Source organism: Melozone crissalis, unplaced genomic scaffold, assembly GCF_028551555.1.
Source record: "Melozone crissalis strain CALT ecotype California unplaced genomic scaffold, PUWL_Pcris_2 ptg000018l_1, whole genome shotgun sequence".
Classification (NCBI taxonomy): Eukaryota; Metazoa; Chordata; class Aves; order Passeriformes; family Passerellidae; genus Melozone; species Melozone crissalis.
Genome location: NW_026535796.1, coordinates 20,871,247 through 20,891,304, shown reverse-complemented (window position 1 = coordinate 20,891,304; position 20,058 = coordinate 20,871,247). Strand labels below are relative to the sequence as shown.

Here is a 20,058-nt window from a genome sequence, read left to right as displayed (position 1 = left end):
CATTCAGTGTGACTGAGTGATTGGCTCATTATTAAATGCTATTTAAGCTGCATGAAGTGTATTAAAAATACTTTAAACAACAGTACATAAAGTAATTTACCTTTCATAAAGTTGCTGCTTCACTGGAATTGTCCCTGGCTCATCTGCAGCTCCTCTCTGAAGGACCTTCAGCAGGGCATCTGTTTCCCCAATGCCGTAATTGAGCTTTGCTTCAGTCAGTTCCACTGTGAGGGGATGCTGATGCAGATCCAGGTGGATGCTGGACATGATCTGGGCACGCTCTCTCTGAAGTCTCCTGATCTCTCTGCTCCTGCTGTCACAAGACTGGTAATTCCCTTCCACTTCTGTTGATTGTGTGCTTCCAGGCTTCTTGTCTGCCTGACCCCTTAAATCGGTCACACTGCCACTCAAGCCGAGGAGAAAAGGAGGAGCGCTGCTCTTTACACCACACCAGTTGCTGAATTTGTTGTGTATGGGTAAGTCACGGAGGCTGTAGCTCCGAGGCCTGCAGGGCTTGGCAGAAGCAGAGTTCTTGCTGAGAGGGATTTCAGTGTCACATTCACTCCCAGTGACCGATTCTGTACTGTGATCTTGGAAGGACGTCTGCGCGTCGCTCACATCAGAAAGTGGAGGAGGGCAGCTTTCCTCACTCTTCCAGAAGAAATCATGAAATTGTACAGAAGATGCTTCTACCAGAGGTTCTGAGGCTGTGCCAGCATTTGTCTTACTTGAACAAGTGGCACTAATTTTTTGATTAAAAAGTAAGTCAGCTTTTGGACAAGGGTAGTTGTGAATCAAAGCAGTATCAGAATTCCCAGAGTACTTTTCGTGCCAGATTCCACCTGGAGGAGCTCTTCCACCCCTTGTAACATACATACAATGAAGGGAATGTGCCACTGAGCCCTGGTCTCTGACATCACCTGTTACCACTTCACTGCAGCCTGACACCTCCAGCATACTGCTGGAGTGATACAGCCGCTCTGCACAAATGGTAGTGTGGGTGTCAACCCTCAGTCTATGTTGCTGTTCCAAGTCTTTTGAACCATCCTGCCCTAAAAAGTGTTTGCCTGCTTTCTTATCAGAGAAAGTTCCAGATTTCTTTCTTATGCTCTTGTGTTCTCTAGAGATGCTTGATTCACTGTCTGTTTCTGTCTGTGAAAAATTGTCCACATGATGTTGCATGCTGAGCTGTGGACCTGCCCTCAGCTTTCTCTTGGTGTGAAGGGGACTTGAAGCCACACTGGAATACCCAAGAGGTTCCTTAGTAGGGCAGACAGACTTGCTAAAAGCAGTCTGGCTGCTGGGACTAGCACTAAGAGTAAGAATAGGGGAAGAGGCCCTGTCGACTAGCAGGGTATTTTTGTACCAAAATTTTCTTTCAGCTGGAGTCTCTGTTTCATTGACACTTCTTTTATCCTGAGTGTAAGACATTGGAGATTGAGAGGTGCTATTAGTAGGGCTGCTAACTACAGTGCATGAAGAACCATCTTGCCCTGAACTTGGCAAAGATGGTGTGAGAGGTGAAACTCTGGTGCTAGCAAAAGCAACATTCTGCTGTGCATTTAGTGATGTTTTTTGAAAATGTAAGATAGGGGTGGAAGCTTTGGGTAAAGAAGGCAGATGCATAAAGGAGTCTTCCAAAATGCTGTCAAGACTGTCATGGAAGTCAGAATTGCCCAGGCATTTCATCCCTGTTTGTTCTTGTGTACTTTCTTCAACAGTGAGTGTTTCCTCTTTCCTTTTGGGAATCTCTCCTACTGTATCTGCACCAATTTTTTTCCAATCAACATTTAGTGCCTGAGCTGCCCTCAATTCCTTTCCCATTTTTGCCTCTACTTGTTTTTCTTCATGTTTGCTTTGAGGTTTTTCCAAAATCTCAGTCTGAGTGCCGACATCTGCTGTAGTCTGAGTACAGCTATCAGACCTAACAGCACCTTCAGTTCTTTTTTGGTTGATTTTGGCATTCTGCTCACTGTCTATAATACTCTGTTGGGAAAGGTTTCCCAACAACTCAGAAGTGTTCTGAAGTAGCTGTGACAGATGCATGGACAGGTTTTGCATGCTTGTCCAAGATGAAGGTTGATAAAATAAATCTCTGTTTGTTTCCTCCTTTTTTGCAGAAACATCTGTATAGCTTCTCTGATGTCTTCTCTGCCTTTTATACCTTCCTGTAGTTGCAGTTTGTGTTCCTTGCTCACATGTAATCCCTGGAGGTTTATTGGAAGGTTTTTCAGACTCTGAAGGATACAATAGTACAATTTCATCAACCTGCATTGAAGAGTTACCAGGTTGTGTGGAAGGATTCTCAAGTTCAGCAGTGTTGTTTTCTGAGTTAGTCTCCAATGTTTCACTGGATATGTTGCTGTACTGTTTGGTACTGTCACTTGAGTATGCTGATTTGAAGTCCTGTCTGGCACTGTCCCATTCTTGAAGACCTTCAATGCTACTCAAAGTGCTTGACAAAACTTTTGCTGTAGCATATGAACTTAGATGAGAACGAAAAGGAGAATTTTGAGAGTTCAATCCATTGTCTACACTGGAACATCTCATAACTTTACGATTTTCCATATTCAAAGGAATTTGATTGCAAGAGACATCACTTGCACTTCCAAAAGCATACTGTTTCCAGCCAATCTTGCAGGCTCCATCTTGTTGCCATGGGTGAATGTATGGGTTGATATCACTTGATCTAAAATGCATTGCATCTTTATTATTTTGCAAAAATAAATCAGTTTCTGGCTGGTATCCAGCTTCTTCTCCTTCCCCTTCACTACACTGAGCTACAGAATTGCTCCTTGAATGGACATTTGCTTCTGCACACACAGAACTGCGAGCTGTGGGCAGTAAGGATGGTGGAGATTGACTAGTACAATCTTTCAAAGACTGGCTACTTTTGCTTCTTGCTGCTAAATTTTGTAAGCCTTTGGAATCACAGTTTGCAAGCTTTTCCATTTGCACCATTTTTGGCTGAAATCTTGGTTTAGATTTAACTTGTAATAAGTTCTTCGATTCCTGCTTTGAAAATCTTTCAATTCCATAAAGATCATCTTCAGTTGGTGACGGAGGCTCTACACTCATATTCAAATCTTGCAGTGATTTAGATGCAGAATACAACAAAGGATCTGCCTTAGATGAAGCTTCCAAAGTACATTCTGTGTCAGAGAAAACAGCAATAGCTGGAGCTGATACTCTGTGACTTCGTAAATAAGGTCTCAGTTCACTCTGTTTACAGCCCTTTGTACTCCGTGTGGTAGAATATGATCTTTTGCTCCTGAGTTGCACCAATTTGGATTCTTGAAGAGTTAAATCATGGTTTTCTGGCAAAAACTTTATGGAGGTTATTTCATTATTTTTTACAGAAAAATTGAGTCTTTCTAATTCCAGGGTATTATTCCTCATTGTAGCATCTCCCATTGTTGAACAAGTGTTTGCCTCAGCATCAGCATCAGTGCTATCAATGCTTGAACATGTATTATTTTTGCAAAGTAAAATCTCTTTTCTACCATCTGCATTTGTTCTGTCTGGCACCTGTTCTATGTGTTCACCTGCAGGCACATACTGACAGTTAACTTGCAGATCTCCAGGGTTTCTTTCAAAACCCAAGGCAGTGTGATATGGTTGCCTGGGATCAGGGCTTCCATATGTGGGATATGCTTGACCAAATGAATTGCAGGTGTATTCAGGATCCACTTGAACAACTCTTGGATACAGATTTTCCAACACTGCAACTTCTGAGCCTGTTAATTCATTTGGAGAATCTGAGGATACACTAGTTTGCTTTTCAGCAGGTTCTCTACTTAACATTTTTCTCTGCTCTGTCTTTACTGCAAAATGTTCAGCCTCAATATTTGAATGCAGTTCTTCCTTACTTCTGTTAAGTGTATTTCTCATTTGTCCCTCTTTAGTAAGAATTGCCCTGCTAGTATCCCAAAAAGGTACTGATGGTAGTAAAAGAGAATTATCGCTTGGTATTTTCTCTATGTGTTTGTTGCAAGCTTCTTGTGGTGGAACTTTATCCCAATAAGGCTGATCAATTTCTGTATCACTGCCAGGTTTTTTATTATTACTTCTGTATGCAGGTTCCCCATCTATAGCAGAATTTTCATATGAAGTACAGTCTATGTCTGAGACTGGAAAATGCCTGTTTTCTTTTGCAAGAGAAAGTAAGATACTTCCCGAAGCACATATTGGCTCATCAAATACCACAGCTTTATCTGACTGCGTGTCTTGTATTTGCAAAACACCAAATGGAGACTGTTTCAATATATTTGAATGTGAAGTATCATATGTGCTAGTTTCATCAAGACCTATATCTGCAGTTGAAGGAAATTCTGAAAATGCTGTTAAGGCTGGGTAATTGACTCTTGCTAATGATAGGGGAAAATCTCCTTTTACAGAGCACACATCTGCAGAATTGCAGGACACTTTCTCAGTTGAACAGCTGTCCTGAAATGAGTCCTCAAGCTGATTAAATACTAGAGATTTTGAGTCCCCAAGTAAAGAAGATGTGGTAAAAGCACTGAAGTTCTTGGAGCTTTGAAATGGTGCCTCAGGGGGAGTTTCTTCTGCAGAGTGTGATGGCAGAGACTTTGATTCATTACAGCCAGTCTGTCCTTGGCTCTGGAAAGTGAGCAGAGCCGATTCTGGTACAGTCACTCTGTTAGTGTTACTGCAGTGTTCTGAGAACTCATGAATTTTATCTTCTTTTATGTCACCACAGTTCTGGCAATAACCCTGAACAATTTCCTCCTTTTTCTCTGTTTCCACAACTTTTCCGGGGAGTTTATTACTCTGAGCATATGTGGTCTCTGCAACTGCGGAGTTATTTTCCTTTTCGTCTCCTTTTTGAGAAACACCAGGAAAAGTTACAGATACATTCAAATCTGTTGATTCACTTTCAAAGTACTTTGTTTCTTCAGAGAGAACATTATTATTTATACCTTTGTCTCCACTGCTGGCAATTAAACTATCTGCAGATGATGCTGGACAATTCAGAAGACCAGGAGAACATTCAAAAGTGTCCAAGTTCCTATTATAATTTAGACAGTCTTTACTATAATGTGGATGTTTCTTTGGAGACTTGTTCAGGCCTTCTGAAAGGGCTGAAGACTTCTCAGAAAGAGCATTGACTGATTGGTCTACACAGCACTCTTCAGAAGCTTCATGTTCCTGGTTTTCTGTGGGCTCGTGCTGATAACCCGCTACACTGGGAAACTTGGCATTTTCACATTTACTGTTTGCTGTTGGATAGCTTGCACTTGAAAATGTCTTCTCATCATGCACTGATGAAGCCCCCAAGTGATGTACTATCTGAGTTGTATTAATATCCTGAAATATTTTTGGGGTGGAGCTTTCTAGTAAAGAGTGGGGTTTTCCCACCCCTACATCTTCCATCACTTCTTTTTCTGAGGAAGACAGCAGATTTGAAGTATCCAACATTAGTGAATCAGGCACAATGGTATCCTTTACCTCTTGAGCTGTATCTTGTATGGAATTAGGACAGTCTTTTAATAATTCATTAACCATTAAGTCCATACCATGTTCTTCACAAACATTATTAATATCCTGTATGATATCTTCAGAAGAATCTAATTTTTCCAAGAAAAATGAGCTTCCTTTGGCCCTTTGCTGAAGTACAACAATTCCACACTCAAGGCCACCTGCACTGTAGGGAGTGAAAAAGCTGCTCTCATTGACAGGTTGTGCAGATATGGCATTATCAGGTCCATTTTTACATACAAAGGACTCTTCCTCCTGCCTCTGCTGCATGGTGCTGGTTTGCAGAAGAGGTACACTCTTACTTGGTGTTTTAGCTGGAAGATGTTTGTTTGTTTCTCCCATTTTGTTGGCTGCAACAGACATACCAACACTGATCTCACTCTCCATTAACGTTTCGTAGTAAGGCAGAACACCTCCAGTTCCAAGACTGCTGTTAGATGGTTTTGTACATCCTCTCAGTGCAGTGGGAACATCTTGAACAAGATGGAAATCATCACTTCCTCCAAGATATAAAGGCTGATTTACAGACTGGCATGGGGATTCTTGAAGGTCTTGGGTTTTTTCTATACACTTCTGTGATGCTGGTGGATTTTGTTGCTTGCTAATGTCTTCATTATTTCCAGAAAAGCTGGTAGACACCCACTGGCTTTCTCTTAATATTTCATTTAATCTGCTGTCATCATGTGTCATTTGGTAACTGCCTTTGTTTTCAGGGAAGAGTTCATCCAGGTTTTGTAAAAAGATCAGTTCTACCTCCTCTGTGTTTGCTACATATATCTGCTTTTTTCTGTCTGCTTTGGCCATTTCTACTAGCTTCATCAATTGCACTGTCTCCTCTTCAGCTCTGGAGCCTACTTGATCCAATTCACAAATGTCAAAACTTTTTCTAACAATATCGTCGTTCAAGTTTTCTGAAGTGCCATGGTCAGGAGATCCCACAGAGAAACTCATACACGTATGTCTGTCAAGACTTGTAAATTTTTGTTTAGTTCTGTATTGGTCAATATCAGCACTATCTTTAACTGAATATTCATATGCATCAACTACATTTCCTATCACTGTAGCGGAGTCCACTGAATCACCATCCTCACTCATTTCAGTAGGGTCTTGGTATCTTGAATCATCCCCTAAGAGTATATTTGATTCTACTTCAGAAGCCATCAGGTACCTTTCAGGGATCTTAAATTGATCCAAAATTTCTTCTGTGTCACCTCTGTCACAGTACACTTGACGCAGAGTTGGAGACTGTTCATTAAAGTAAACATTTCCATCTGTGCATAGCTCTTTTTGCCCCATAGTAACCAGCTCCTCAGCGTTTGCCATGGTAATTTGTTCTTCACTCCCAGTCACTTCACATTCATTAACCTTGTCTTCCTGGGGCGAACAGTTTGGTACACAAAGCTCAATTATATTGTTAGAATTTATTTGTCCTTCATTTTCAAGTTTTGCTGAAATATTTCCTTGCCTCCTTGGGATTAGTACTGTTTCAGCTACATTCTCTGTTGTTCCATTCATCTGTAAAAGCCCTTTGCAAGTATCAAGGAATCCCAAAGTATTCTGAATAACATCTGTTGTGTGGGAACACACAGATGAAGGAGTGGTTTTGGGAGCAACAGAAAGCTCTGTTGAATAAATACCTATTTCTGTTTTCTCACTTATTTCTTTTTTGCAAAAGCTGCTTGTTTCAGGTTGGCTGCCAGAATGCACAAGCGCTTTTGATTCCTGAGTGTGTTCTGCCCCTGTGCCGGCTTCCTGCAGTTCATCTTTGTGCACCTCTTCATGTGTCAGGCACAGATTTGTATTAAACTCACAGTGAACTTTACAAGCTGTGATATCAGTAGATTTCTTTGGGTTCTGAGTTAAACCAATGTCTTTAAAATCCTTTTTACTCTCTTCAGTTATACTTTGGACTTGGGCTGCTGGTCTGTCAGGTAAACTTTCAGTGTGTCTGGATTTAATTTCCAATGCACTTTTTTCTAAGTTGCTTGCATTATTAATTGATTTTGTTATTTTCTCATCTGTGGCTGTCCCTGTATTCTGATAAGGAGCCATGGCTTCTTCTGTATCCATTTCTACGTCTCTGAAAACTTTGTATTCTTTATTTCTGCAAGAACTCTCCTCTTGAGAAATGGCAGCTGATGCATTTGTGTTGCATTCAAAAACCTTTCCCAACTCTGAATTTGCATTGTACTCAGCATGAAAGTCCACTGGGCAATCGCTTTCAAAAAATGCTTCTTCCTCCCCTCTAGATTCAAGTAAAGATTTGTTCTGTGTTTCTGTTTCCGAGAGAACAGAGGCACCAAATTCTGCAGAAATGTCAGTTGTCTTGTGTGTAGTGTTTTTCTGTCCTGTTGACTTTGAGGAGCATGTTGGGCAGAGGCAGCCAGAATGTACATCAGAACAACTTTTTGTGACACCAACTTCCACGGTAAGATTAGATGTAGCATCACAATTTCCTTTCACAATTGTGACATGCTCCAATAGTTTATCATAATTTTTGGTCTCACATGCACTTTGAAAAAGATTAGCTTTTTTTGAAATTTTGTAAAATAGGCTTGAATTAGATTCTGGGAGAAAATAATTTGTATTCTCACAAATAGCAGCAGGAAAGGACTTGGTGTTTTTCCCATTTACATTCAGTAGGAAATAACTTCCTTCATTTACCACTAGGTTTTCATATTTGGATGAAAATTCTTTCTGAACTACAGCCTGAGAATTCAATACATTGTGTTCTTTGCTTTCACTGCTTTCTTCTCTTATGTTATCAGTGCATAATGTAGAATTTTCTGAACTTTGCTGGGATAAGCAACTCACCTGACTGTCTGCTAGGGCACATTCAGGGGAATAATCCTTTGAATCAGGTTTATGTTTGAATTCATAATGATTTAGTGAAGACAAGTCTTCATCCTTTGATATGTATTCATCATGATCTCTGAATGATGGCACCTCTGGCACAATGTCTGCCAAGCTATCTGTGCTTATTTCCATACAGATTGTCTCTTTTTGAGACATCTCTATTGGTGTTGCAGACTGGTCATAGCTTGTGCTGGCAGCAACAACTGAAGGGTGACATTGATATGTTATCTTCTGTGAGGAAAAATCTGTCTCTGCAGTTACTTCTGCAGGTATTTGCTCATGATCTGTTTCTTGCATGGTTTCCAGATTACTCTCCCCAGACCTGGGGGGTTCTTCTGTATCAGCTGACTCTGCTCCTTGTCCAGCCAGCATCTGAAGCTTGTAACTGCTCACTAGAGAGCAGCTCTTGTTTGTTAAGTCACTGAGGAAGAAACCTTCATCACAACATGTTGGTATTTTTTGTACTGGAAAAAGATGCCCACAGTTTCCAAACTGGATGTGTTTTACTGCAGATGTCTGTGTTGAGGTCATATTATGAGCAAGTCCCATAGAACACTCAGCAGCAGGTTCACTGACAGGTGCATTTCTACTGCCTGAATCTGCCACACTTGACTCCGACATCAAGTTATTGTAGTCATTGTCAAGCTCATCTTTTGAAAAAGTTTGGAATAAGCCATCTTCTAAACCTGTATCTACACAGCCATTCATCTGCTCCACAATTTGCACAGGCAACATGGTGACAGAATTCTCCTCTTTCTTAGATAGCAGTGACAAGCAGCCTGCAGTGGAGGTGCTTTCCAAACAGCTGAAGGTTCGTGCACATTCAGTAGCCGACCTGCAAGTAGACAATTCACCCAGTTGTTCTTGTTCAGGATGGTGTGACCTTGAATGTTCAGAATAATCATGCTCTGCTGAAGTAGGAACAAAAGAGGAACTTGGTCCTACTGAGCTAGCAAATGAGGACTTTACATTTGCAGATTCCAAGGAAGAATTTTCATTAGAGTTTGTCCATCCCTTTAAAATCTTATTTAATGATCCACTCTCAGAAGTCCTGCTTGCAGTTGTTGTTTCAGGTAAAGGTACTTCCAATGCGTCAGAGGAGAAAACTGAATTTATTTGGATTACATGATGTGGACTGTGAGTAATGCTGTGAATCTGCATAGAGCCAGACACAAAAGAAACCTCAGCAGCTGACTGCTTTAGATCATCTTTCTTTAGCCAAAGTTCTGGTTTGCTCGAAGAGCACAGATGAGCATCTCGAAATTCCAAATTTTCATGGGAAGAAGATGCTGTTATTCTGGGGCTGCTGATGTCAACCTTTGAGTCACAGGAAGACCAGGCATCATTATTAAGCAAAGGATTACCACTTGTATAATGCAGCCTTCTTTCAGGAGACCTTTCTTGCTCTACAAAGGAGACTTTTGTTCCCTTCAGCAACTGTTTGCAAGCATTACTGGAAGCAGTCTGTGGCTTGGTGTTCAAATAAAAGGAACTGTTCAGCTTCTGATCATAATTTGCCCCTTCTGTATCTCTGTTGCAGGTCTTGGATTCATGGCTTTCCTCAATCTGCATAGCTGGTAATTTAGGAGTTTGTAACTTCCAGAAAATCTCTGCTGGCATTTCATCAGATGAGTCAGATTTGGATTCTTCTACCAGATCTTCTGCTGGCATCTCTTCTCCATCAGCTAAGCTATCCAGAGAAAAGCTTCTTTCAGCCTTTCCCAGTCTCCTACGAGATGCATATGATGTCACCAAAGATGAAATATGGTTCTCAGTTCTGCTTCTGTAAAGCTTAGCTGGCTCATGATGGGCCTTTAACTTGTGAAATTGGCCTGTATTTTGCTTTTCGGCTTTATTTTCCTTTTCTATCAGAGAGTCTTGCGACATTTGACTGTCATCACTCTCAGAATCTTCTGGGTTGGCAAGACATTTATTTCTGTCAAAATCTTCCAGTTTCAGTTTCTCTGGGACAGCTTTTGCATAAGCACAGGAGAGTGAATCGACAGAATAGGAACTGTCAGTATCAGAAATCTCATTTTCATCATCCTCTTGCCAGTTCTCCAGCATATCTGTGGCTGTCTTGGGCACTCCAGCACTTAGCATCTCAGCACTGTGCCACTTTTTTTCAACATAAGAGAGTGGTGTCTGTGAGTTCATCTTAGTGAGATTTCCTACTGATGTCGCTGCCATCAGAAATTCTTTCTCTTCTGCTGATGATTTCTCATGACTTGGCAAGGCTGAATTTGCCTCTCTCCTCCAGTTCTTGACTGTTTGGTTTAGATGCACTGATGGTGCGTTTCCATACACTGTTTTCTTCATTTGTTTAGGAAAGTTTTCTGGAGAAGACCTATGGCCTTTTCCATTGATATCCATTCTAATCTTTTCATTGGATACCTGAGGTTTATTTTGTGCTACATTGCTGCTGGCAGGCTGACTTAAATCTCCTAGCACCTTTGATTTTGTCATTCTTCTCCCTGTAATAAAGGTTTTAGGCTCATCTTTCTCCTTAAAAAGATCTGGAGAGGAACCTTTAGAGGTCTGGTTTTGAGATCCACCTTGCCCTGGACTGTCATCCAACTTTTCAATTTTTTTATAATTTTTATTGATATAAGCCATGATAGCTGAATCATTAGAGTACTTCTCTCCTCCTTTTTTATTTTCAATTGAAGATGTTTTTTGTTTTTCAGTTAGCTGCCTCTGGACTGAAAAGGAGATCCCCTTTCCATCATTAAGGTCATTGCTCCCAGAAATGTCTTTATCACTTTTGTAAAGGTATTCTACAGGTGACAGCCTCTCTGTTCTACTACCTTTACAGTATTGATCAATATTTGGTGAGGTAGATATCTTGGAGACAGACTCCCTCTTTGAAAAACAGCTGTGGAAATAAAGAAGAAATCAAGTTCAATCCTCGCTTGAATAATGTAGTTGACATTTTCATCACAGTAATGTCTTGCAAATAAGAATAACAATTCATGAAGCAACAATCTTAATGCCTCTCAAAATTCAATTCTAGCAGGGAATAAAAAATAAAATTCTGTGACTAATTATAAAATCCCCTTGCTATCTGGAAAGATGCCCTGCACACAAAGAAATAGCTCAATGCTTCGAGGTATAGCTTCATATTGAATCTCTGTAGACTCAAGTAGCTGTAAATGTTAATTAAAAATAAAAGATAGTTCTAAGTCACAGAAATCCACTGAGCAGAGTTTAGCTATTTCCTGCTGTGGAAATAGCTAAGGACCATGCTGTGATGGACACTGTAGCATCCCAACATTTTAGCTTTGCATGGAGATGTTTATTCAGCTTGAGAAAGGCTGACCAGTATAAAAGTCCTTTCCATAATCACCCCAAAGATACCAATATTCTGAAGAAGAGTTTGATGATAAGATAAAATTGTGCAGTAATTAGTATTTACCAACAGTCTGAACAAGGCAACATCAAAAGCTAAGCCACTTCTAAAAAGCCTTCTCAAAGAGGTATAAAGTGCAGAAAGGCTTGAGAGAGAAATGTAAAAAAGTGAGAAAGACCACATCAGACAGATAAGGAGGGAATATACTGTACAGACCCAAAGGAAAAGGACAAACAGCTCCAGCGTGATGTACAATATAGTGGGCTAACTGATATTGCAGATTTGGGGATTTTCTTCAATACATTGAAAAGCATTCAGGATAGGTGGCCTGAAAATACCTTGAATTTATGTTACTTTTGAAAGTGCAGAGGATTTAGCAGCTATCAGCTTACCTGGGTACCTGGGGCAGGTACCAGTCACAGAACAAATGCCTGTGCCTCAAACCCAGCAATTTCTGTCTCTTTTGCAAGTGGTGATCCAAAGAGGACTGTACAGCAATATTATCGCTTAGGCCTTGGGATGGTTTCACACACTCTTCACTGAGCCAGCAGCTAGCTTCCAGCTGCTCCAGGTTTTGCTTGGCTTCCAACAGCTTCTGCTTCTTGACTATCCTTTCCAGCCGGAACTTGACCTTCTTCCGCCTTATGTTTCTTTCGGCCTTTTTTAAGGAGTACCTTTGCAAGAGCTCCAGCTGCACCAGTCTCTTCTTGTTCTGCTGCAGCAGGGAAAGGCAGGTGTCCAGCCCACTGGTGCTCTGCACCTCAGCCTCTGCACACAGCGCTGGCTCTGTTTGCACTGCAAACTCCCTCTGCTGCTGCTGCTGAAGGGCAGCCAGACGTTTATTCTCATTTATAAGCCACTGCTGGTCTGTAAACAAAACAATGATTGAGAGAAAGTAAAAATCACAGGAAAACCATTACTTGTTACTATCTCGTTTCTTAATTTAATCAGCCTTTAGAGGTCATTTGAGAACAGAATTTCTGCGCATGTAGAGATGAGACTCAACAAACTATTCAAAGAAAAATGTACTGTTGCTCTAATTCATTGACGACTAAAAGCCTCTTCATTGGGTTAAGGATTCAGGTAGCAACTGCCGAATATAAGCTTGTAATCATAATATTAAAGAATCATTAAATAGTTTGGGCTGGAAAGGACCTTTAAGATCAACCGGTTAAATGTGCACCAAATAAAACAAATACTGTCATGGCAAAGATGCAGGTGAAGCCAACACAACCTCTAGCTATTAAGAAAAACAGTTCAAAAAACACAAGCTCATACCACCAGTCAATGTGTATTTTTCACAGAATTACCACTCTACTCCACAAAAAGAATTAGATTCTCTGCTTCCATTAATGACCCCTACAGTTCATAAATGCCAAATATGTTCATACAACAAGTGATTAACCTATTTTGATAACAAAATATGGTACCTCTGCTTACACACTAAGTCTTCACTAAATATTTAGAGCCTGATCTTTGCAGTCAGTGAGGATGCAGTAGAGAACAGAACCAGGCTGATTTGTTTTAAACCCTAGATGCAAGAATACTTTTATTCCATGCAAGGGATGGATGTGCTTAGAGGTTTTTCAGAGCACACCAGCCTTCAGTCTGAGCTATGATGAACTGCAACAAAAGAAGACATTATTGTGATCACCGTGACCAGCTTGTATGTGATGGCTTGAACCTGTTCTCTTAATGAAGAAGATATTTTATGCTGCCATAAAAATATACATATTCAGCACTCAAAGCAAACAAAAAATAATCTCCATTGCTGAACAAGCAACATAAAAATTTCAGGCCAGGTTCCTTTACAAGTGGAGCACTCTCAAAGAACCCAAGTTTCCCAAAGCACTGCTCTCTTACTAGCAGCAATTTTTCTTGTCTGAGCTTACTTTCAATGTGCAGTCCTTTACTAAATAAGCAATGTTTCATTGCTTATTCAGGGATGTAGGAATTAAGAGGTATTTAAGTTTGATGTGATGAATGAGGGCTTCCTGCAGCTCTGCACAGCTGAGCTGCAAGAGAGGAGTTTGGGGGTCTGGAATTTTCCCTAGTTCAAGAGACCATTAGTGCAGAGACATTGTAGGTATCACTTGCTTGATGAATACTGATCTTGTTAAACACACTTCATTAGTGATCCCCACCACAATGAGTCTCCTGTCCTGCTTATATTGGCAGCTCTGCAGAAAGCACATGCACAGAAGTAGGAATTCTAACTCTATAGTAACTTCGTAGATAAAAGGGAAGCATTTTTGTCATTATGTTAGTTAATTTTTCTTAATAACATTTTTAGTTTTGACATACAAAGCTTTTTTTTCTCAGCTTTGTTTTTGGATGTGTTCTCTTTAGCATGATTTTAGCAAGCAGAATATTTGGCAGATCAGTCTCCCTGCAAGAGAGCTGCAAGCTTAGGATGCTAATTAATCTCTACTCAAAAACTTGCCTCTGTCAGGAGCTGAGCCACAGAGGGCACAGAAAAGGTGAAGAACTTTGGTGGATTGCCAAGTAAAGAATTGTATTTGGCTGGCAAAAACTACCTGCCTGGCTAAGATTTGCATGAACACAGTGAAAACAGCAGAACTAGAGGGAGGCAGAGAACAAGTCTACAGAGCCACAAAATAAAGATATTTTGGGGAAACTCTCTGGATTTTCTGTACTATCTACATATTCTTCTGCTATATCCCATTAAAACAATTTCATTTTAATCTCTTCATTGTGGCTGGCAAAATTAAAAGTTAGCTGGCTGCATAAGTTTTGGTCTGAGACCTTGTCAAAAATTCACGGAAGTTTTCTTCTTCCAGGCTCAATCAGCAGATTTTGCCAGGCGGGAATGACGCCTTTGTACAGGCACCCTTTGCTTATCAAGAAACCTAGATGAAATAGATTAGAAGACAAGCTAGAGAACACCATAACCACGGCTGTAGGGAGACAGGATTGGGATCAGGCTGAGAGAGGAGGCTCCGGGCCACAGGGGAGTAGCTGGTGCTGTCCCTCCCAGCAGCGCTAATGACCTGCAGTGCTAATTAAACAGTGCTGCTGGAGCACTGAGAAGGAGGCCCTATAGCTCTGTTAATCAAAGCTCAGTAACTGTTCTCAAGGGAAAGGCAATTGGAGGAGAAATCCAGTAATTAGCCATAATAAAAGTTCCACTCATTAAAAAAAGCATCACTAGCACAAAAAATGTTGAGAGGATGAAAGTATGCAGTAATGGAAGGGAGTTGAAGCAGGGGAAGAGGCAGGTACTCACGTTCTTGGATTTGCTGGTTGATGAGTGCTTGGTCATTTTCTAGTTCCCGCTCTGCTTTGATCTGTCCTCTCAGAATCTGCTGCTTTAAATCCTCAACATAGAGCTGCTGTCGTTGAATTTGTTTTCTGTGGAAAGCTTCCTGGTCTCTCAGTTTCTGCTTGTACTCTTCATGCACAGCATCTATTTCTCTGCTGTTGGAAATGTTGTCAGTGAATTTAAACCAGAAACAAATATTATTTGTAATAAAAGCAATCATCTTACTAAAGAAAGACAGACAACATTCAAGGCATTGTTTAGTTCAATAAGGGTGCATTATGACAAAAACTCATAGTTGTGTACATGCATGTCATAGCAGGCTGCAACCCTGTATGTGTCAAAAATGCCAGAAAACATGAAAGCTCTAGCAGTGAAGCAGGTAATTCCATCGCCAGAAAGATAACAGCAAAAAGAATTTTTAAAAGTATTGTCATTTTTTATTCTGCTGTATTCTTCCATAGATGAAACTGGGGAGGGGGTTGTTTTCAAATGATAAAATTTTATTACCACTATATAAGATACTTGTCATCTAAGTGCTTCGAAGTGCTTTACACAAATGACCAACATTCTTTATTTTCAGACCAAAACCTCCAACCTAGAAATATTTACAGGCATTGTCAAGATTACACCCACAGTCTCTGGCAGTGCCAACAAAAGACCTTGATCACCCAAATCTCTGTTGGATGCGAGAACTATATCAGGTTACTGCTTCTATATTTGGAGCAGAATTGGGATCAGAAAAGTGAATAGCCTGTGAAAAACTGCTTTATAATCTTCTCTCAGATGTTTGGCTTCTGACTGTGCGCCAAAATTTTACACACACAGAACAACAATCAAAAGTATCTCAGAAGTATCAGAACAACAACAGAACAACAATCAGAAGTATCTCTTCTTACCATAAGGCATTATAATACTCAAGATATCTTAACCCTCTGAAAGGAATATATATTTTGCTTCTCCACATGTTACCATCAAGAAATTATTAACATTCAAGTTAGATTATATCTAAAGGTGGTAAATGATCTTTGCCTGCTAAACACTGCATTAGTATATATAAACTCAGAAAATTAAACCTTTGAGTCTTGAAAATTTGTTTTAATTACATTTTAATAAGAAATTAAATAATGTATTCATTGTACTTCTAAAGCAATAAAAGACACCAATATTCCAAAGAGTCCCTAAAGGTTAAAAAACCTCAAAAAATATAATTTCAAAGGAAATCTTTGGAAATATCCTGTAGCTTGTAAAACCACTACCAATACAAGGTCATCTGTATGAAAAGAGTGTTTGACCTTTGCTACACAGGAATAATTTAACATCTCAATTTAGAACTGTAGGCATATGCTCAAAGCAACCATTTCTACAGCAAAAACCTGATTTTGTGTGATAGTTTAGCAGAAAGAACAGATGAAATAATTGAGCAGTGAAAATCTACAAATCTCCTGGAGTACCTTTACATGATACATGCACTGCACTTCATAAGAAGTAGTAGGAAGGTCTCAGTACAAAAAAGTTTTAAGATTTTCAATAATTTATAATATTACTATGAATCTTGCTCCCACTAGGAAAACAGAATTCTGTTTTAATGTTTATGTAAATGTAATGCTGAGAGTAACTGAGAGAGAATATCTTCTGTTCAGTCGTCTGTCATGGTGCAAACAGCACAAACTTTGCTCCTGCCATCTGCTAAGTGGTTTCTGTCTATTTGTCACCCACACAAACAAATTGTGAGAATATCCAGGTCCAAGATCGCTTTGTCCTTGGCTCATTTCCAAAGATGCCAGTACCCTGTAATTTGTAAATTTTTTGCTCTCAGATAAACTTTAATTGATCCCCAGGAAATAGAAGTGGGATGCCTCATTTCCCATTCAGCTGAAGTAGGTTTGAATTGAACCCTCCCTGCAGCACCAGAACACTCCTATGGCAATTACAAACCTGCAGTGCTCAGCTGTTTGTAACACCACCAGCCACGGGGGCACAAACTCAGAGCTTAAAGAGAGACTGGTTCACCAAAGAAGAACCACTTTCCAAACACAGTATTGAATCTGAAGTTTCTTGTTAGGCAAAGCTCCCAAGGTTTCAGTGGTAGCTCTCAGGGAAGCTTGCCCTAAGCACAGCTTTGAGGTTGCCTTCCATATTTTCTAATGGAGCAACCATGTAACCTGGAGATTCAAGTAGTGATCTGGGCCAAAACACTTCTGATTTTGGAGCAGTTATGTGACCTCTGTGCTTTCACATCCTTGGCCTGCACAAGGTCCTCAGGATGAGGAGTGCCTCTGGATACTTATGCACCAAACCTAACAGCCTCTCTGCAGCATCTGGTGATGAGATAGTCTTTAACCTTTTCTGTTAACAGACACATGAAAGCTCTGGTTCCTCTGGTGGTATGAAAGTTGAAAAATGTGAATCTAAATTTGTCACTGGTCTCACACGACCTTGGGCAAGTTGCTTAGTTTGAGACACGTGTGAAAGAAGCGAAGTAGATTCATCCAAGACAATGAATCATCCAAGACAATGAATCATCCAAGACAGTGATGGGGATCCATTAGCATTATCAAACACCAGAAAATCAAATATCAGAAGAGCTGATTTCTATTAATTTATCTTTGTTAGCATCATTCTGCATGAATCTGAGGAAATGGAGCAAGTCATTGCCAGCAGGCTGAAAAGAAGCATGATACTAAAACAGTAGTGAAAGAACTTTTGTTCTGCAACTGTTTACTAAAACTAGATAAAATTCCTCTGATAAAATGTCTCTCATTCTTCCTAACCATGACTTTTAGCTCTCAGCCAATCTTCCCATAAAATTGACTTATTAGATTTCAAACTGCTTACAAACTGAAACCTAGAACATTTAAGTAAATGATACAACTCAGAGCACTGTTTCAATTCAAAGTCGTAACAATGCCCCCAGGGGTGGTTGGGTAACATCAGCTTACAGCTGTGAGAGGGTCACAAGCTTTTCCTGTACTTCCCAACCTTGCTGAAACCACACCCCACCCCCACATTATAAAGGAACAGAGAATTAGCAATACAAACAATGCACGTGGCAGAGAGCTGTTTGCTCTCAGCAGCACTAGCATATTCCCTCACGTGTGTAGTAATGGCTTTTTGCTGAACCAACATGAAATTGTGAGATCCTTTCCAGCAGCCCTGTGTGTTTGCACTCAGAGCAGAACACGAGGCAGGCCAAACTGATGGTATTAATCACAGCTCCATATTGTGACTACACCCCAGAAAGGCAGAGTCCAGAGGAACAGACATATTCCACTTTAATCCTTGGAAAACCTAACACAGCACAGCAACCACTGCAGCATTCTTTCTGCTTTTGTTCAGGTGATGTAGCTAGTTGGTACAACTCTCCCTCTGTAAGGTTAAAGTCTCTGTAACAAAATACTGTTGTTCCAGGTACATATGCAAGTTGCAGTTCTGCTGTTATTTCAGTGTCTCTGCTTCATTTCCTAATTTCTAGTTGTACAAAGCAAAAATCAGGCAGAGCAGTAAAGCCAGGTCTGAATACAGAGACTGAAGATTAAACAGCTTTTTATGAAGCTGCTTCTTACAGACAGCTTTCTGGAGTGGAACAAAAAGATAATGAAAATCCATGCAGAGCCACTTACATAATACAAAAATGCAAGACAATGTTTTCCCTCTGGCTTTGAAATACTGGCTGTGAGAGCAGAATTACTGGCTAGTTTGGGATACAGATCTGTCTCTCACAGAAACTGCTGAAACCAAGAACATGAAGTCAGGATGCTCCCTTTCTACCTTTGAACATGCTATGTCATGTCAGCACACTTCTGGTTTGTGGAAATAACATGATAAACTAAACTAAAAAATGACATGACAATGGCCCAGAAAGAAAATAACAGATTCACACACACTTCATAGCAAAATAATCTAATAAGTAATTCAAAGAACAGTCACAGTTTGTGTCATATAGGTTTGAATGACTAAACTAAACCAAGTATCAATCCAGTTAACATAGGAATTTAGCTAGATTTTGTAATAAGTAGGAGAGATCACTAATTTTTTTTATCTAAAACATCTTAAATAGTATATACTGGTAAATTTAGACATGAAACACTGGAATGCTATGAGATACAGGAAAAAAGCCCAGCATGCTGTTGCTCATGTGCCTGCTTTTCCACACAAGCAATCTGCATTCAGTACAGTTCTAGCAGGAATTAAAATAGCCTCTGGAGAAACATAAGAGAAACAGCTTCATTTCTGTAGGTATCAAGACATACATGAAGTCTTGGCTTCAGAGGATCAGCATACTCTAGCATACAGCATACTAAAAAAAGCAATTCTGCATAGAATTTCATAAAAGCATGCAGATTTCTGGGTGTATCAAATGCAGCAAGAAGTGTCAACAGTTACCCCCTCCTCCAAGTAAACCATTAAAAGCTGCAAGTAAAATGACGACAAAAAGACACCCAACACTAAACTAAAGATAATCACAAATTACTGAGAAAACATTAATATGATACCGATTCTGCTGCGTTGCTTTTCCATCTCATTTTTCTCTCCAAAGTTTGCACGATGCATGCTAAACGAACCCTCTGTTAATCCACATTTTTTTCCAGCCGGTTTTGTTGTCAGCTCTCTGGGATCCTATTGTGCAATTCTCCTCCCCTCTTCCCCAAACACTTCTGCTGCTGATGCAGAGGCTGGCGGCTGCTACAGCATAATGCAGCTTCCAGTAACTATGGCAGCAATAGCTCTGAATACCTGCTGCAACAAAATCCTAAGGCTCAAATAGAGAAACCACAGTGAAAAATAATGACTTGTGGTAAAAGCTGAAATTCTCCAGTTTTCTCAAAGAAAACATTAGTCAAGTTAGCATCCCCATCTTTTTGACTGCCTAGTGTTCAAGTCCTATTTGCCATTTACAAATTATTTTTCCCAAGGGAAAAGGAGTTAAAAATAAAGCAGAAAAAACGATGTTGGAAAGGCATTTTGTGCCCTTGCAAACCCCACACTGAGAGCAGTCACAAGTTAGAGCTACAAGCCTATCCACTAATGCACATCTCCACCACTGCTCCCACCTTCTCCAGCTCCATCCTCC

The 20,058-nt window shown here is 40.1% G+C and overlaps 1 protein-coding gene across 1 annotated transcript in view; it reads right to left on the bottom strand.

Annotated features, from left to right (window-relative positions):
• STARD9 (StAR related lipid transfer domain containing 9) overlaps window positions 1–20,058 on the bottom strand; it is a 99,239-nt gene that overhangs the window by 13,267 nt on the left and 65,914 nt on the right. The window contains exons 22-24 of the mRNA XM_054275033.1: window positions 14,952–15,142; window positions 12,097–12,571; window positions 101–11,230 (exon numbers count right to left, since the gene is read on the bottom strand). Of these exons, the coding sequence (XP_054131008.1) occupies window positions 101–11,230; window positions 12,097–12,571; window positions 14,952–15,142 (11,796 nt within the window). The remainder of the gene's footprint in view (window positions 1–100; window positions 11,231–12,096; window positions 12,572–14,951; window positions 15,143–20,058) is intronic.